We start from the raw sequence: 19709 nt of genomic DNA on the forward strand, positions 1-19709 counted from the left end.
AGGCGGGGCTATGAGCTGCAGCTCTGCCTCACACGCGTCTGTCAGCGGCGGATCTCTGCCTCTCCCCACCCCTCTCAGCGAAGGCAGACAGAGGGGCGGGGAGAGGCGGAGATCCGGGCTGACAGACGCTTGTGAGGCAGAGCTGCAGCTCATAGCCCCGCCTCACACGGAAGCGCTCCCCGGATTGCCCCCCGGGGAGTTTGGGGGGATGTAGATAGCGCAGAGCGGCGGGGATGCAGCAGTTTAGTTAGGGATAACACAATAAACATATTTATAAAATAAAGACTTTTTTAAAGAGACTTCAGAGTCTCTTTAAATGCAGCAAATACATGAACTGTCATTTACCGCATATAAAGGTATACCTTTTTCCTTTGCTATTAACCGCTAAAGTCAGCGGGTTTTAATCACGCATACCGACTATTGATCAAGAGTAACTCGAGATCACGAGTTGGGTAACAAGTTCAATCACGAGTGCGATCGAGAGCCGATCACTAATGCCGATTACGACCTCGTGATCACAATAATGATCATTCATGACTTACTTGTGATCACCAGCTTGTGATAAGCACCACTGATTGGATGGATGTCAGTTAAGATTTATTGAATATACCACTAATTATACCATGGGGGGGGGGGGGGGGGGGCATTAAAAGCTTTATTCAAACTGTAATTTAAAATAAACATACAGGGGGTGGAATATGGAGACACCTGGCAAAATACTTGCCTTGATTTCCATGTTTCTAGAGCGCAGTTTGTCAGCTGTCTGTGTATCACAACTACCTATATAAGCGTGTCTGAATGTTGCAAGCATCAGTTCTCGTCAGCTAGGAGGGAAGATCAGAGCTGACAGAAGTGCAACGTGGCCACATTGTTGTACAGTGGGTACTTCTGTGGCTAAGGTAGGGGAAGGGTATACGAGGCACAGTATACAACATTAACTACTTCAGGACCATGGTGATTGAAATCTACACCCTTTCATTCATTCAATATTATTCATTCAATATTATTCATATACTAGGTGGCCTAAGCCCGTTTAAAAACGGGCTCTAGGTCTGTGTGGAATCCCCTCCCACCTCCCCTTTCCTCTCCTCCCCTCCCACCTCCCCTTTCCTCTCCTCCCCTTTCCTCTCCTCCCCTCCCCTCCCACCTCCTCTCCTCCAACCTCCCACCTCTCCTCCACTCCCCTCCCACTCTCCGCCGCAGTATCGCATGCGCCCACCCGCCCCGACGCGCGCACCCGCCTGCCGTGCGTGCACGACGCCCGCCGTGCACACATGTCACCCACCCGCCGCAGACCTGGCCGCCCGCTGACCCGCCGCACACTCGGCTCCCTGGTCCCATGCTATCTCTGTGTAGCGTTGTCCGTGCTGCACACATGCGCACAGCGGTTCAGTATGGACAACGCTACAGGGACAGTGCACGGACACTTAGGTTTTATTATAGAGGATTGCATGTTGATCACCTATCCCATGCCATTCCAGTTATTTTCTCATTTTAGAGATGCCTGTTATTTTGTTATTGTTCCCTCCTGGTGGTGTTCCTCCTGTGTCCCCCACGTCTGGGACTTTTTTAATATATGAAGAGGATATTTATCTGTCCAATTGGGTTAACATTGTATGATATGTCTTTGGCCCCTTTATATCACATATCCACATGTGCTCCTGTATTATTTCCTCATACATTTCCCTGTGCTAGGATTGCCTGTGCTTCTAATGTAATTAGTTATACTTAGCTATATTTGCAATAGGATAGCTATACGTGGTTACTGTTTGTCATTAGATTTACCATTCAAACCGACAGTACGTTGCTCCTATTGGTCCTCCCTACGTTCCTCCCCTCTGTTTACATCTAGTGTGGCGTATGGTGGCGGATTCCGGTGCATGCGTCACCAGTTGCCGGGTAGAAGGGGAGTGGGTGGGATTTTGTTCCACCTTCTCCCACATGTAGTGTGATTAGTTCCCCCCTCAGGTCCGCCCCTCGGTGGCTCGGTGGGTGGTTACTTCCACACGCTGCCCGGCGATGGGGAGAGACTCACCGCGGCAGCCGTTTTGCAAGCGTGAGAGAGTGGCAGGACTCTATTTGAAATGGCCCAATCAGAGGCCACCATACAGTTCCCCATCAGGTCTGGCTAGGCAGGGGCTGATGTTATTGGGTGTGAGCTTTGTGATAAGCCGATTGGCTGACCATTTTACCATGTCTGCTATATAAAGCACACAGATGTCAGTAGTCTGTTTGACATGCACAGCACAGCTTGAAAAAGAAGCGTTAAGCTTCAAAACATCGCTTTGACTGTTGTACTTATGCTTTGAGCAATAAAAGAGCATATAATACAATTGGATGGTGCCGGATTTATTGGATTTATTCCCACCTCCTCCTGGGGCACCGGAGGTGGGGGAGAGCCCCTTGTCTATGGATTGAACAAGGGCTCGGGGGGGAGGGGAAGACTTGGCCGCCCCTCTCCTCCAGAGCCCCCCCATACCATGGACCATGCGGGCTGGTATAGCTCGGGGTACGAAGCCCCAGTCGGCCGGGGCTCCGCATTCTGGCTATCCCAGCCTGCGTGGGAGACAAGGGGTTAAATATGCTGGGTAGGGGGGACCCCACATCATTTTTTTTTTTTATTTCCCACCATCTGAACATTAAAAAAAAAAAAAAAAGTTTTAAAAAATTGGAAAAGATTATTTCCCCCCACTATCTTTATAATATATCCTGCAAATTTGGAGTTTCTAGGATGTAAGGGGGCGTTGCTATTAACCTCTACAGTCGGCGGGTTTTGCTTCATTAACTAACTGTCATTTACCGCATTTAAATGTATACTTTTTTCCTTTGAAATTTTAAAATCTATTTTCTCAAAAACTATAGGGTCTTTTTGAAAAAATGTTTCCTCTTGTTCCCACTGTTATTCTTAACATATCTGGCCAATTTGGTGTTTATACCATGTAAGGGAGCTTTGCTATGAACGGCTAAAGTTGGCGGGTTTTGGCGGTTTAATAACGGCCGCGATCACGAGGTTGTGATGAGCACCCCTGTGTAAGGAATAGCGAAGATACCGCCGCTGAGTCAAGCTGCATGGCGGCTATCTCCGCGTGTCAGCCTGCGGCCTCTGCCGCGCGGTTACATGCTAAGGTTATGCCTTCCATTGCTCACAGGCTAAGGGCTACACACGCGCGGGCAGATCGATAGGACCTTTATGCAGCTAAGAGGGGAGTCAGCTGATCACGCGGTCAGCTGACTCCAGCTAGCATCCGGATTGGCTGAGTGACTGGGGCGGCGCTGGGGAGCATGTTGAGTATATATAGAGCAGGCCTGTCAGTAGCTCCGCGTCTGCTGTTGCGAATGCTATAGTGAGTTAGTGCTCAGACCCCAGTCAGATCCCAAAGTGTGCTAGAACCAGCCGGAGCCGGGGATCCACACTTAGCTAGATTCTGTTGATAGCTTTAAAGTACTAGTGCATTGTTTATTTGTTATGACCTTTTGCTTGCTCTGACTATTCTTCCGTTTGTCGATTCTGTACCTCAGCCTATCTGATTCACGTTGCCGACCCTGCCTGTCCCTGACGTTGAATCAGTCTTCCGCTTCTGTACTGTATCTGTCCGCTCGTTGCTAACTCTGCCTGTCTGACCTCGCACCCCCATCAGTGGGCTCTGCCACTGGTGAGGGAATCTAGTTTTCTACACCAACCTCTCAGCTGTAGAATACTGCTGCTTAGTCTGTGATACCCGCCCCTCTGGTGTCCACAGGCTGCAGTACTGTCTGTATCACTCGCTCCTAGGCTGCAGTACTGTCTGTGTCACTAGCTCCTATGCTGCAGTACTGTCTGTATCACTTGCTCCTAGGCTGCAGTACTGTCTGTGTCATTTGCTCCTAGGCTGCAGTACTGTCTGTATCATTTGCTCCTAGGCTGCAGCACTGTCTGTATCACTTGCTCCTAGGCTGCAATACAGTCGGTTCCACCTGTTCCTCAGGGGATCCTTAATCCAGCATTATTGGGATTATCCTTCCTTGTACTGTGCACCAAACACTACCCGGTTGCAGTACAGTCTGAATCACTTGCTCCACAGGTGATCAGTTGTACAGCACTATTGTATTCCTTCTCGTTGTTGTGGTACATATATACCCCTTGGCTGCAGCACGGTCTGTCTCATCTGCCTATAAGGTGAGCACTGGCTGCAGCACACTCGGGGTCGCCCGCTCCTCGGGTGAACTCTCTCATCCGTATTACTGTTACACCAAACACTATCTCCCATTGCTTGTTCAGTGTCAGGCTATACTAGTATTATTGGTGATTCTGCAGATCACCATATAATCAGGTATAGCATCTGTATTATTGGTGATACTGCAGATCACCAATAATCAGAGATCTCTGTGTGCTGACACCAATCGTTACACCCTGCAAAAAGGTCTACACCACTTTGTAAATGCCCTAACTCTCTCCTCCGAGAACCTCTCGATGCAGCCTCCCTCTTATCGTGTCACCACCCCTTCCCTTTAGATTATTAGTTTGTGACAGGGCCCTCCCTTCTTGTGTATCCTACCTGATTGTGCATCCTGCTCACAGAGTAATGTGAACGTGTATTATTGGGACTACTACTCCAGTCTATGATATAACATTGGCCTCAATTCACTAAGATCATGCTGGAGATATTGGCCTCAATTCACTAAGCTTATCTCTTGTCTTTAATAACGTTTCTAGAGTGATCACCATGGTGATAAGGCATGTAGTATTCAGGAAACATTTTACCTCAGGCAAACCTAAAGTTAACTCTTCAATCCTTAAAACAACTCCACAGTTAAAGACAGGCTGTTTATTAACTGTGTGTGAAAATAACTACAGAGGAGGTAAATTAACTACAGAGGAGGTAACGTAAGGAATGAAGAGATAAGATAACTCTCTCACTGTGTGGAGGTACGTTTATTTCTTGCCTTATTATCTCCAGCATGATCTTAGTGAATTGAGGCCAATGAGGCAAGAGAAAACTTGCCACCACACAGTGATCTTATCTCTTCATTCCTTAAGTTACCTCCTCTGTAGTTAAATTACCTCCTCTGTAGCCAAGTTACCTCCTCTGTAGTTAAGGTACCTCCTCTGTAGTTAAGGTACCTCCTCTGTAGCCAAGTTACCTCCTCTGTAGTTAAGGTACCTCCTCTGTAGTTAAGGTACCTCCTCTGTAGTTAAGTTACCTCCTCTGTATTTAAATTACCTCCTCTGTAGCCAAGTTACCTCCTCTGTAGTTAAGGTACCTCCTCTGTAGTTAAGGTACCTCCTCTGTAGTTAAGGTACCTCCTCTGTAGTTAAGGTACCTCCTCTGTAGCCAAGTTACCTCCTCTGTAGCCAAGTTACCTCCTCTGTAGTTAAGGTACCTCCTCTGTAGTTAAGGTACCTCCTCTGTAGTTAAGGTACCTCCTCTGTAGTTAAGTTACCTCCTCTGTAGTTAAGTTACCTCCTCTGTAGTTAAATTACCTCCTCTGTAGCCAAGTTACCTCCTCTGTAGTTAAGGTACCTCCTCTGTAGTTAGGGTACCTCCTCTGTAGTTAAGGTACCTCCTCTTTGGTAAGGTACCTCCTCTGTAGCCAAGTTACCTCCTCTGTAGTTAAGGTACCTCCTCTGTAGTTAAGGTACCTCCTCTGTAGTTAAGGTACCTCCTCTGTAGTTAAGGTAACTCCTCTGTAGTTAAGTTACCTCCTCTGTAGTTAAATTACCTCCTCTGTAGCCAAGTTACCTCCTCTGTAGTTAAGGTACCTCCTCTGTAGTTAAGGTACCTCCTCTGTAGTTAAGGTACCTCCTCTGTAGTTAAGGTACCTCCTCTGTAGCCAAGTTACCTCCTCTGTAGTTAAGGTACCTCCTCTGTAGTTAAGGTACCTCCTCTGTAGTTAAGGTACCTCCTCTGTAGTTAAGGTACCTCCTCTGTAGTTAAGGTACCTCCTCTGTAGTTAAAGAAATACTGTAGGGGGGTCGGGGGAAAATGAGTTGAACTTACCCGGGGCTTCTAATGGTCCCCCGCAGACATCCTGTGCCCGCCCAGCCGCTCACCAATGCTCCGGCCCCGCCTCTGGCTCACTTCTGGAATTTCCGACTTTAAAGTCAGAAAACCACTGCGCCTGCGTTGCCGTGTCCTCGCTCCCGCTGATGTCACCAGGAGTGTATAGCACAAGCCCAGTATGGTCTGTGTCTGCGCAGTACGCTCCTGGTGACATCAGGGGAAGCGAGGACACGGCAACGCAGGCGCAGGGGTTTTCTGACTTTAAAGTCAGAAATTACAGAAGTGAACCGGAGGCGGGGCCGGAGCATCAGCGAGTGGCTGCGCGGGCGCAGGATGTCTGCGGGGGACCATTAGAAGCCCCGGGTAAGTTCAACTCATTTTCCCCCGACCCCCCTACAGTATCCCTTTAAATTACCTCCTCTGTAGCCAAGTTACCTCCTCTGTAGTTAAGGTACCTCCTCTGTAATTAAGTTATCTCCTCTGTAGTTATTTTCACACACAGTTAACCATCAGCCTGTCTTTAAATTTTGAATTCTGGAGTTATTTTAAGGATTGAAGAGTTAACTTAAAGAGGAACTTCAGCCTAAACAAACATACTGTCATTAAGTTACATTAGTTATGTTAATTAAAATAGATAGGACATATAATCTCTTACCCACCTTGTTTTAAAAGAACAGGCAAATGTTTGATTTCATGAGGGCAGCCATATTTTTGGTTGAAAGGAGGTGACTGAGCATGAGACACAGTTCCAACTGTCCTGTGTACTGATCACCCCTCCCAGTTGCTAGGCAACGTGAATAACAACATAGGAGATCCCAGCATGTTTTGCACAGCATCAGGGAAAAAAAAGCCTGGGCAGTTTTCTTTGATGGGGCGGAGCTTAAGCTTTTGTGCAGCTAAAAATAAGGCTTATGTAAGAAAAACAAAGTTCTGATGCTGTGAAACTGTTAAAGAAACACCAAGCCTTTTCAGTGCTGCTGAGTAGATTTTTAGTCTGGAGGTTCACTTTAAGGTTTGCCTGAGGTAAAATGTTTCCTGGATACTACATGCCTTATCACCATGGTGATAACTCCAGAAACGTTATTAAAGACAGGAGATAAGCTTAGTGAATTGAGGCCTTTAGCCTCGATTCATCAATGTCTGTGCGATAACTTTTTCCAGTTCGTTAAATTACCGAATTCAATTCGGTAACGTGTCGATATTTCCATTTTTACAGCGGTAATTTAACACAAGGCCATAAGATTCCCGTGGAATTGTGGGTAAAAAGGCAGTCCTTTGAACACACCGTAGCAACATTCGGACTAGGACTAAACACCTGGACCAGGATTCTGGAAGTGGCTTGGGACAATGCCACAATTTCACCAGCTACGGCTTGATGCATTCGGAAACTGAATCCATGATCGAGAGGCGATCACAAATTCGGATCACCATGTCGGATAGTGAAAAATTGCTTGTGAATCCCGGCTATGCCGTGATCACGAGCTCATGAGGAGCACCCCTGGTAATCATGGGTAATCACAGATTCCAACTCGTGATTCTGCATGTAATGTGGAATTATGACTCAAAATCGCATTCCAATTCGGAACTCCGATTAGATCCGTAATCACTATCACAGCTGATATGGAAGTGGGCGGAGCCATGATCGGAATCACTCGAATGCTGCTCTGTACAGCCCACAGGCAAGGCTCCCAGAAACCAAGCCAATTAACCATTTCATGTACTATTTTTTTTAAAACAATTTGTTCTTAGAATTTTTTTATCAGATGGTTAACCAATAAAGTAGAAGGGACATCTACATTAGTGATGATCATAATTAGCTAGTTACAAGTACATGGAATTACCCGTACATCTTCGCAATTACACCTATACGTAATTACAAATTGTTAATTCAATTGACTTTGTATAATCATTTGTAATTTTCATGAATTTATTTGTAATTTACGCATAATTTTGTGTCGACTTTGGCGTTGAATAGCAAAGCTCCCATACATGCTATTGCTACCAAAACTGCTACATATGTTAAGGAGAATAGTGGATACAAGTCAAAAAATTTTTTCAAAAAGACCTTGTGTGAAGGATTGAGGAATGGCCGCCGCATGCTCTGACGGCGTGGCGGCTGTTTCCGCGTCCAGTCCGGCGGTTTACGCGCGGCGACATGTGTCTGATGTGGTACAGCCTTCCTGTGCACATAGGCTGAGGAATAAACGTGCGCGCGTGCGGCAAGACAGAAGCTTTATGGGAAGCAGAGAGGGATCAGCTGACTCCCTTAGTCAGCTGATCCAAGGATGTAAGGATGTATGCAGATTGGCTGGTAGGGACTGGGTGGCGCTGGCTAGAGCAGCACTATATAACCACTCGTCCCTCAGTCTCACATCATCTGCCGTTGCAAATGCTTCATGTGTTAGCGCACAGACCTCAGTCAGATCCCACAGTGTGTTTGAACCAGGAAGGACCTGGGAATTCACACTGAGCTAGATTACCTTCTCATGTTATGCTATGTTATGCTATAGACTAGTTCCAGGGTGCCGTGACTACGGACCTCACACCCAAGCTTAGGAAACTGTCTCAATGCTATGTTATGCTATAGACTAGTTCCAGGGTGTCGTGACTACGGACCTCACACCCAAGCTTAGGAAACTGTCTCAATGCTATGTTATGCTATAGACTAGTTCCAGGGTGTTCTGATTACGGACCTCACTCCAAAGCTTAGGAAACTGTCTCAATGCTATGTTATGCTATAGACTAGTTCCAGGGTGTTGTGACTACGGACCTCACACCCAAGCTTAGGAAACTGTCTCAATGCTATGTTATGCTATAGACTAGTTCCAGGGTGTCGTGACTACAGACCTCACACCCAAGCTTAGGAAACTGTCTCAATGCTATGTTATGCTTTAGACTAGCTCCAGGGTGTTGTGACTACGGACCTCATACGCAAGCTTAGGAAACTGTGTTAATGCTATGATATGTAATAGACCAGTTCCGGGGTGTTGTGACTACGGATCTCACACCCAAGTCTAGGTTACTGTTTCTATGTTATGAGATAGACTAGTTCCAGGGTGTCGTGACTACGGACCTCACACCCAAGACTAGCACTGTATACCTGTACTTCCTTAGCCCGCCACTAGGGTGTAGCGAGATAGAATCTCACATCCAGTAGGGCGAATCTGTTCTTATTAGCAGCAGGGCTTCCTGCAACCAGGCCTAGGCCCCTCTCCTAGGGAGCCCCTGGCCTAAGGGATTCACCCACAGTCGGGTGAATTCCCTTCTTCTTCTTGCCTCCAGTTCCCCTGGCGGTTCTCTCTCAAAGGGTTACTGTTACACCGTACACTCATACCTCAGGTGTCCAGAGGCTAGACATACCTGGATTATTAGTGATTCTGCAGATCATTCATAATCTGGTGTATATCTGCATTACTGGTGAATCTGCAGATCACCAATAATCAGATTCTCTCTGCGTGTTGACACCATTCATTACACCTTGTTTTTGAGAAAATCCAGTTTAAAAATGTAAAAAAAATGTTTTTTAAACTCAGAGAAATGATAGTTAAAAAAAAATACATTATTCTTTTTTTTTTATTTAAAATCAATTTTCTCAAAAACTAAAAGGTCTTTTTGAACCTTTTTTTTTCTTAACTTATACCCACTATTCTCCAATTTTGGTAGCAATAGCTTGTATGGGGGCATTTCTATTCACTGCCAAAGTTGGCACAAAATTATGCATAAATTATGTATAAATGTCTGAGAGAGCCTAAGCGCTTTGAGTCCTATGGGAGAAAAGCACTATAGAAATATAATTGTATTGTATTGTATAAATTCATGCGTAATTCTGAATGCTTTCCATTACATACAGAATTAATTACGGTTTTCCCTCAAATTTTGCATTACGATGCGTAATTACGCATAGGCGTAAGTTCTTCTCATCACTAATCTACATACCGTACAGTCTTCAATATTCTTCTGAATAAGCTTGACGGTCAGGCCTTCATTCGTTATTACGGTTTTGTCATCATGTCCAGACTCATAGGCTTGTGGCTTTTCCACCATATTTATGCCAGTCTGAGGCCGCAGTGCTGCAGAGGCCTCAGCTGTTTGCTTGCCAAATCTGACTTTCGCAACTTCAGAAATAATCTTCACAATTTCATCACTCATGTCCACAAGATGTATTCTCTGCAAGGTGTTCTTTTGTCCTGGCAGCTCCACATAGTCCTGTATGGCTTTCATCAGGTTTTCAACACACAACTTGAAAGGGAATCCAAAAACACTGGAGCTGAAGGCTGGAATTGCTATTGATCGGAGTCCTCTCTCGGAAGCAAGCTGTAAACTGCTGGTAATTGCCCTTTTTAGGACATGTTCACATCTTGATAGGGTTTTTGAATCCCATCGAGGACCAACTGTATGTATAACCTGCTTGCATGGCAAGTTACCGGCTCCAGTAATGACTGCATCACCGGGGGACAATCTACCATCTCTCCTGATTATATGATCACTCTCATCTTTCAGTTTCTGCCCTGCTGCATCCTGAATAGCTTTAGTGTGTTGTAGATCTACACTCTCTACAATGACAATGACATCTACCTTGTGACGGCACAGGTCATCCTTATATACAGAGAGGGTAATGCCATTGGGAAGAGTAACTTCATACTGGGGTTTGCCTGTTGGATTGTAGTCTCCACCAGCCTCTAAACAGATCATACACTTGAATTTTCTCTGTGCTTCTGATTGAAGAAACATTTCTTTATGATTATAGAATTTTTTGGCTCCTGGTTTATTAATACGCAGAGTATCCAAATGAAGCGCGGATATAATGTTCTCAAGGAGTGATGAAGCCTCTTGGACCTTTATTCTTGGACCAGACAGGAATAGGCCGTTCTGGTTATTAATCACAATAACATCATCTTGTAACTTCTGCCACATCTCCCTCCTTTGCTCCTGGATGAACTGCATCACTGCCATTGACTTAACAGAAACATATATTTGTATTGCGGCGTTTCTCTCCATAAAGTCACTGACTTGTTGGTAACAGTCTTGTACAACTGAAGACAGACCGGCAATAACCACATCATCAGGTGTTCCAGAAGGACATTCCAGGATCTGAACTGAACATTGCTCTGCATTAAATGCCTCAAGCAGATCTGAGTGAAGACTTCTCCACTCTGGACATTTCAGGAGTCTCTTGTCTTCAACTGGAATTTGTCTACAGGAAAGTTTTTGGTTGATTTGTTTTTCAGCCTCTATCAGGTCTCCCTTGGTGAGGGCTGTTAGTTTAACAGAGTTATCCTCAGTTTCCACCAGTGCATTAATGTTGTCCCGTAAAAATATCTGCTTTGACAGCTCTTCATTATCTGTGCTCATTAGGAACTCAATTAGGTGTGGATTTATCTGGATGGATTTAAATTCTAGTTGTTGTATGATGGAGAATATCTCATACTTAGCAATGAGAACCTCATCTCTCAGTCCAGAGAGTCGAGCACTCTTTGTAGGTAAATCATAGACAATCTTCAGCTGTGGGACTTGCTCCAGTATCTTCTTCTGTAGGCCACTGTTGCAGATAATTTTATTGAGAATTGGGGACATGGGTATGTCCTCTGTCACGCCTTGAGTCATTCTTTCTATTTGTCTTGTGCTTTCTTCTACCAGTTTTCTGAACATTGCATCAAGCTTTGTAACATCCTTGGACAGTCCTGCCAGATAAACCTTCTCTGCAGAGAAATCAGGTTTCACCAGCACTCTATTATATGGTGGGCTCTTGATCTCTTTTCTAATGACTTCCCAGGCGAACGGATGCATTTTACACTCTATGGCTTTAAATTGTGATATAAGTGGTGAAAACGCGCTATAAGCCTCTTCATTCCACTTCAGGAGAACCTTTGTCATGGTCCTGAGTTGGGTAGACAGGGCAGGAGGGAAGACGAGTTTGAGGACCGGATTTTGGTTTCCTAGATCTGGCCAGATGATCTCACAGTGTTTATTCTTCATCTTCTCTTCCATGCTGAGCTTTAGGTCACCATATTTCATGATGTATTCCAGTATGTATGGACTGATTGGGAACTCTATGGGTTTAGGTATTTCTATACACGGTCCTCTTCTTCCATAGAGTGTTACACCCAGCAGTGGGTAGTATGGATACACCGATATCCTGGTCTTGCCAAACACATGCTCCATCTTCAGAACTGTCCGTACAGCTGGAAGAGAAGGAAAGAAGTAGTGGCTGTAGGATGATGGCACACAATGTGAACATGCATTTTATTATGCAGTGATGTCCAGTCTGTCCAATCCGTCCCTTCTAAACCCCTCCAAATGTACCATTCACTTATCACCATCACACATCTATGTCTCAGTGCCCCAGTATCATAGTCTTCATTTCTCCATAGAAAGTCAGTGTTGTGTAGCTTCTTGCATTGGCTAGCATGTATGTTATGTTTTACCACCATATTTTTATGCTTAATAACATTTGACTGAACAAATGAAATTAGTGCTAACCCGGCTTCCCTCTCCTACACTTATAATCCCAGACTTTCGTTGTCTATCCACTCTGTGTTTAGAGATGGCCTGAACTGTTTGCCCGTCGAATAGTCTGCGGTGAACAACGGGTGTTGGAATTCGCCCCCTCAGGCGAACTCATTATAATGGAGCCAAACTTTGACCCCTTACCCCAGAATCAGCAGACACATGGCAGCCAATCAGCTATTCCTCCCACCTGGACCACCTTCCCCCCACCTATCAGAAAGCCAGCATAGCAGCCATTTTACACTCTGCCTGTGGCTGCTGTGCTAGGCAGATCAGGGAGAGTGTGCTGTGCTGCAGATAAGGAAAGTGTTAGTTAGGCCTGTGTTCTGTGTCCCCGGTGCAGTTTTTTGCCGCTGCAGTACCAATTCACCACCTATATAACCCCAAAGGCCTTCTATGGGCTGTGTTCTGTTCTTGAGATATTGCTGTTCAGTGTGTACACACAGTGCACGTTAGCTGCCTGTTGCAGACAGGTGCAGTCAGTGCTTAGTGCTACAGTAGTTCACCCTTCTAAAGGCTGTTTTACTTTTTTTTACTATTGTTACATTGCAATCCCGTATGTCCAGTGCACGTTAGCTGTTGGAGACAGGTCTGCTGGTCCTAGTAGTGCAAGGACCATAACCCAATAATCATTCACCACCACTAATGGCATCTAGTATTCACTACTGCCAGCAACAACAGAATCAAAGTGCAATTGTGTGGCACATACCATCTGTATATAGGTTCGCTTCAATGAAAGACACACAGGTAAAATCACTCTCTGACCAACTAGCAGCCCTGTACCGTCTGTCACTGGACGTGTGCTCCGCAAACAAGTTGTATGAAGGAACATTTCAACAGGCATCAAAAGGATCACAAGGGCGTGCACCTTCCGTACAGGGATTTATTTCCACAAAACTGACAGTTTGAAAATACAACTCATTTCTTCATATTTCAGTGCTGCAAGCCATTCAACAAAAGTGCATACAAGGATGAGTCTTACATATCCATCATCGGGTGGGAGGTGGGTGATGAGCACAAAGGTGGCTAGCGACGGCTGTTTCGCGTCTCCTGACGCTTGGTCACGCTGCGTACCACCTGTAAATCTAGTATCCACTACTGCCCCTTGTATAATGCCTCAGTGCAGAATCAGTGTTTTTTGGTCACTTAACTGTCATTGAACAACCTCAGCCGACTTTAGGGGCTGGAAAACCACCATCGTCTGCACTCCTGCGAACATGCGCACAAGTACGGCAGCCACTACACACCACTACACAAAGACTGCGGCCGAGAGGACTAATATTTATGTCCTGGAGGTGTCAACTAGTAAAAACAAAGATTTGCTCACCTGGCGTTATCACTAAAACCTCTTTGCAGTTGTTAGTGGTGCATTAAACGTGGCATTTCGCCTGTCAGTGTGAACCAGGCATAACCATTACACTACCTTATCACTGTGTACACACGCCGGAGGTTTTAAAGCACTTAATTCCACAAATTTAGGAATGTACTGCAATATCTGCCCTTTAGAGATTAAAACAGGACTCTGCATCAACTCTGTAATTTGTGGTAAGACGTTTGCCATGGATCCCCCTCCGGCATGCCCCGGTCCAGGTGTTAGGGCCCTTGAAACAATTTTTCCATCACTTTTGTGGCCAGAAACAGTCCCTGTAGGTTATAAAATTCGCCTGCCCATTGAAGTCTATGGTGGTTCGCCAGATTCACCTGTTCCTGAACTTTTGCAGAAATTCGCATTCGAGGTTCACAAACAAAAAATGTCATGTTCGCTACATCACTATATGTCCTCTGTACATCCTCCCTCCTCCCAAAAGGTACCAGTTTTATATCTCCACCATCTTAAAGGGACAGGTCCTCCTCCGCCACCAATTGTATCCTGTGCTCACTCACCTCTTAGATTGTAAGCCTGATGAGACAGGTCATCTTCCCTCCTACTGTATCCTGTGTTCCCTCACCTCTTAGATTGTAAGCCTGATGGGACAGGTCCTCTTCCCTCCTACTGTATCCTGTGTCCCCTCACCTCTTAGATTGTAAGCCTGATGGGACAGGTCCTCTTCCCTCCTACTGTATCCTGTGTTCCCTCACCTCTTAGATTGTAAGCCCAGGGCCGGCCCGCCCATGAGGCGGGGTGAGGCGGGTTCCTCAGGCGGCAGGAAGTGGAGGGGCGGCACCAGATGAATGGCTGTGACTGAGCGGGGGGGGGGAGCCAGAGCCGCGGTGAGGGCAGCCCGACCTCTCCCTCCCTCTCCCCGGGCCGCCCTCCATGCTCCCCCCTCGGACTTTAGGCAGCAGAGTTAGCGCGCAGGGAAGCGCTGCTGTACACAGTCACAGCCTGTTACTCACCTCCCTGGATCCGATCGCCGCTCCCGCCCTGCTGGTCTCCTCTCTGCAATGTAGCCGCTGATACATTACACACGCGGCTGCTTCCTGTTTACACAGGAAGCAGCCGCGTGTGTATCAGCCGGCTAGGCAGAGAGGAGACCAGCAGGGCGGGAGCGGCGATCGGATCCAGGGAGGTGAGTAACAGGCTGTGACTGTGTACAGCAGCGCTTCCCTGCGCGCTAACTCTGCTGCCTAAAGTCCGAGGGGAGAGCATGGAGGGCGGCCCGGGGAGAGGGAGGGAGAGGTCGGGCTGCCCTCACCGCGGCTCCGGCTCCCCCCTCCGCCATTATGAGGGGGCACCTACCTGGGCAAGCTACCTATCTATCCTATACTGGGGGGCACCTACCTAATCTAACCTATACTGGGGGCCAGCTACCTATCTATCCTATACTGGGGGGCAGCTACCTATCTAACCTATACTGCAGGGGCAGCTACCTATCTATCCTATACTGGGGGGCACCTACCTAATCTAACCTATACTGGGGGCCAGCTACCTATCTATCCTATACTGGGGGGCAGCTACCTATCTAACCTATACTGGGGGGCAGCTACCTATCTATCCTATACTGGGGGGCACCTACCTAATCTAACCTGTTTTGGGAGCAGCTACCTATCTATCCTATACTGGGGGGCACCTACCTAATCTAACCTGTACTAGGGGCAGCTACCTATCTATCCTATACTGGGGGGCACCTACCTAATCTAACCTATACTGGGGGCCAGCTACCTATCTAACCTATACTGGGGGGCAGCTACCTATCTAACCTATACTGGGGGGCAGCTACCTATCTAACCTATACTGGGGGGCAGCTACCTATCTAACCTATACTGGTGGGGAAGCTACCTATCTAACCTATACTGGGGGCAGCTACCTATCTATCCTATACTGGGGGCACCTACCTAATCTAACCTGTACTGGGGGCAGCTACCTATCTATCCTATACTGGGGGACACCTACCTAATCTAACCTGTACTGGGGGCAGCTACCTATCTAACCTATGCTGGGGGGCAGCTACCTATCTAACCTATGCTGGGGGGCAGCTACCTGTCTAACCTATGCTGGGGGCAGTTACCTATCTAATCTATACTGGGGGCACCTACCTAATCTAACCTGTACTGGGGGCACCTACCTAATCTAACCTATACTGAAGGGCAGCGACCTAATCTAACCTATACTGGGGGGAAGCTACCTATCTAACCTATACTGGGGGCACTTATCTAACCTGTATTGGGGGCACCTACCTACCTAGCTAGCCTATACAGGTGGCAACTATACTGGCTACCTATACTGGGGGCACCTACCTAACTAACCTATACTGGGGGTACCTACCTATCTAACCTATGCTGGGGGCAACTATACTGGCTACCTATATTGGAGGCACCTACCTAGCTAACCTGTACTGGGGGCACCTACTTATCTAACTTATACCGGGGGGGGGGGGGTGCCTGCCTATCTAACATACTGGGGGCAACTATACTGGCTACCTATACTGGAGGCAACTACCTGGCTAACCTATACTGGGGGCAACTTTACTGGCTCACCCATGCCTGGCCACCTATACTCTGGGGGGACCTATAGCTGGTTACCTATACCAGGGGGGGGCGCAATTTTTACACCCTCGCCCTGGGTGCATTTTAGCCTAGAAACTGCACTGTTGCCGCCGGCCTCCGAGTCCGATGACTCTGAGCTCTGCGGCCTCTCCTGTCTCCTCCAAGGCTGCATGCTGGTGACGCTGCCTAGTGCCTAAGCCTGCTGATTTGATGGCGGCGGCTGCCGCCCGCTCTGCTGCCCTGGCTGCGGCTGATTGTCACGGTCAGTCACTGAGCAGCGAGCGCCGCCGACGTGTCGACAATGATGATAAGGCTGGCTGGCTGCCGCCGGCCGCCGCTCATGTTTTGTAGAAATATGGGGGGGGGGGGGGGGGGGGGCGCCTTTATGATCTTTGCCTCAGGCAGCAGAAAGTCCAGGACCGGCCCTGTGTAAGCCTGATGGGACAGGTCATCTTCCCTCCTACTGTATCCTGTGTCCCCTCACCTCTTAGATTGTAAGCCTGATGGGACAGGTCCTCTTCCCTCCTACTGTATCCTGTGTTCCCTCACCTCTTAGATTGTAAGCCTGATGGGACAGGTCCTCTTTCCTCCTACTGTATCCTGTGTCCCCTCACCTCTTAGATTGTAAGCCTGATGGGACAGGTCCTCTTCCCTGCTACTGTATCCTGTGTCCCCTCACCTCTTAGATTGTAAGCCTGATGGGACAGGTCCTCTTCCCTGCTACTGTATCCTGTGTTCCCTTGCATCTTAGATTGTAAGCCTGATGGGACAGGTCATCTTCCCTCCTTCTGTATCGTGTTTTCTCACCCCTTAGATTGTAAGCCTGATGGGACAGGTCCTCTTCCCTCCTACTGTATCCTGTGTTCCCTCACCTCTTAGATTGTAAGCCTGATGGGACAGGTCATCTTCCCTCCTTCTGTATCGTGTTTTCTCACCCCTTAGATTGTAAGCCTGATGGGACAGGTCCTCTTCCCTCCTAATGTATCCTGTGTTCCCTCACCTCTTAGATTGTAAGCCTGATGGGACAGGTCATCTTCCCTCCTTCTGTATCGTGTTTTCTCACCCCTTAGATCAGGTGTCTCAAAGTCGCGGCCCGCGGGCCATTTGCGGCCCTCGATACAATATTTTGTGACCCTCGCCGGCAAAAGTTTCCTTATAGTTCGCTTCAGTGCTCCCAAGTAATCCGCCGCATCCCCGCCGCTAAACAAGGGCTGCAGAGCCCCCACATCGCCCGGGGGGGCAATCCGCCGGCATTTCCTGGAAGGGGCAGAGCTTGCAGCTTCAGCTCTGCCCCTCCTGACGTCAATCGCCGCATGGATCGCCGCCTCTCCCCGCCCCTCTCTGTGAAGGAAGAGTGAGAGGGGCGGGCAGAGGCGGCCATGCGCCGCGATTGTGAAATCCCTTATGCGGCCCAGCCTCATCCTGACTTTGCCTCCTGCGGCCCCCAGGTAAATTGAGTTTGAGACCCCTGCCATAGATTGTAAGCCTGATGGGACAGGTCATTTTCCCTCATTCTGTATCCTGTGTTCCCCCACCTCTTACATTGTAAGCCTGATGGGACAGGTCCTCTTCCCTCCTACTGTATCCTGTGTTCCCTCACCTCTTAGATTGTAAGCCTGATGGGACAGGACATCTTCCCTCCTTCTGTATCGTGTTTTCTCACCCCTTAGATTGTAAGCCTGATGGGACAGGTCCTCTTCCCTCCTCCTGTATCCTGTGTCCCCTCACCTCTTAGACTGTAAGCCTGATGGGACAGGTCCTCTTCCCTCCTCCTGTATCCTGTGTCCCCTCACCTCTTAGATTGTAAGCCTGGTGGGACAGGTCCTCTTCCCTCCTACTGTATCCTGTGTCCCCTCACCTTTTAGATTGTAAGCCTGGTGGGACAGGTCCTCTTCCCTCCTACTGTATCCTGTGTTCCCTCACCTCTTAGATTGTAAGCCTGATGGGACAGGTCCTCTTCCCTCCTCCTGTATCGTGTTTTCTCATCCCTTAGATTGTAAGCCTGATGGGACAGGTCCTCTTCCCTCCTCCTGTATCCTGTGTCCCCTCACCTCTTAGACTGTAAGCCTGATGGGACAGGTCCTCTTCCCTCCTCCTGTATCCTGTGTCCCCTCACCTCTTAGATTGTAAGCCTGGTGGGACAGGTCCTCTTCCCTGCTACTGTATCCTGTGTTCCCTCACCTCTTAGATTGTAAGCCTGATGGGACAGGTCCTCTTCCCTCCTCCTGTATCCTGTGTTCCCTCACCTCTTAGATTGTAAGCCTGGTGGGACAGGTCCTCTTCCCTCCTACTGTATCCTGTGTCCCCTCACCACTTAGATTGTAAGCCTGATGGGACAGGTCCTCTTCCCTGCTACTGTATCCTGTGTTCCCTCACCTCTTAGATTGTAAGCCTGATGGGACCGGTCCTCTTCCCTGCTACTGTATCCTGTGTTCCCTCACCTCTTAGACTGTAAGCCTGATGGGACAGGTCCTCTTCCCTCCTACTGTATCCAGTATTCCCTCACCTCTTACACTGTAAGCCTGATAGGCCAGGTCCTCTTCCCTCCTACTGTATCCTGTGTTCCCTCACCTCTTAGATTGTAAGCCTGATGGGACAGGTCCTCTTCCCTCCTACTGTATCATGTGTCCCCTCACCACTTAGATTGTAAGCTTGATGGGACAGGTCCTCTTCCCTGCTACTGTATCCTGTGTTCCCTCACCTCTTAGACTGTAAGCCTGATGGGACAGGTCCTCTTCCCTCCTACTGTATCCAGTGTTCCCTCACCTCTTACACTGTAAGCCTGATAGGCCAGGTCCTCTTCCCTCCTACTGTATCCTGTGTTCCCTCACCTCTTAAATTGTAAGCCTGATGGGACAGGTCCTCTTCCCTCCTACTGTATCCTGTGTTCCCTCTCCTCTTAGATTGTAAGCCTGGTGGGACAGGTCCTCTTCCCTCCTACTGTATCCTGTGTTCCCTTGCCTCTTAGATTGTAAGCCTGATGGGACAGGTCCTCTCCCCTCCTACTGTATCCTGTGCTCCCTCACCTCTTACAATGTAAGCCTGATGGGACAGGTCCTCTTCCCACCTACTGTATCCTGTGCTCCCTCACCTCTTAGATTGTAAGCCTGATTGGACAAGTCCTCTTCCCTCCTACTGTATCCTGTGCTCCCTCTCCTCTTAGATTGTAAGCCTGATGGGACAGGTCCTCTTCTCTCCTACTGTATCCTGTGTTCGCTTGCCTCTTAGATTGCAAGCCTGATGGGACAGGTCCTCTTCTCTCCTACTGTATCCTGTGCTCCCTCTCCTCTTTGA

The 19709-nt window shown here is 47.9% G+C and overlaps 1 protein-coding gene across 1 annotated transcript in view; it reads right to left on the reverse strand.

Annotated features, from left to right (window-relative positions):
* The window catches only part of LOC137526221 (protein mono-ADP-ribosyltransferase PARP14-like), a 138059-nt gene that overhangs the window by 73999 nt on the left and 44351 nt on the right, over nucleotides 1–19709 (reverse strand). Inside the window, exon 8 of the mRNA XM_068247438.1 lies at nucleotides 9918–12163. Coding sequence (XP_068103539.1) covers nucleotides 9918–12163 — 2246 coding nt within the window. The remainder of the gene's footprint in view (nucleotides 1–9917; nucleotides 12164–19709) is intronic.

This window comes from Hyperolius riggenbachi, chromosome 7, assembly GCF_040937935.1.
Source record: "Hyperolius riggenbachi isolate aHypRig1 chromosome 7, aHypRig1.pri, whole genome shotgun sequence".
NCBI lineage: Eukaryota > Metazoa > Chordata > Amphibia > Anura > Hyperoliidae > Hyperolius > Hyperolius riggenbachi.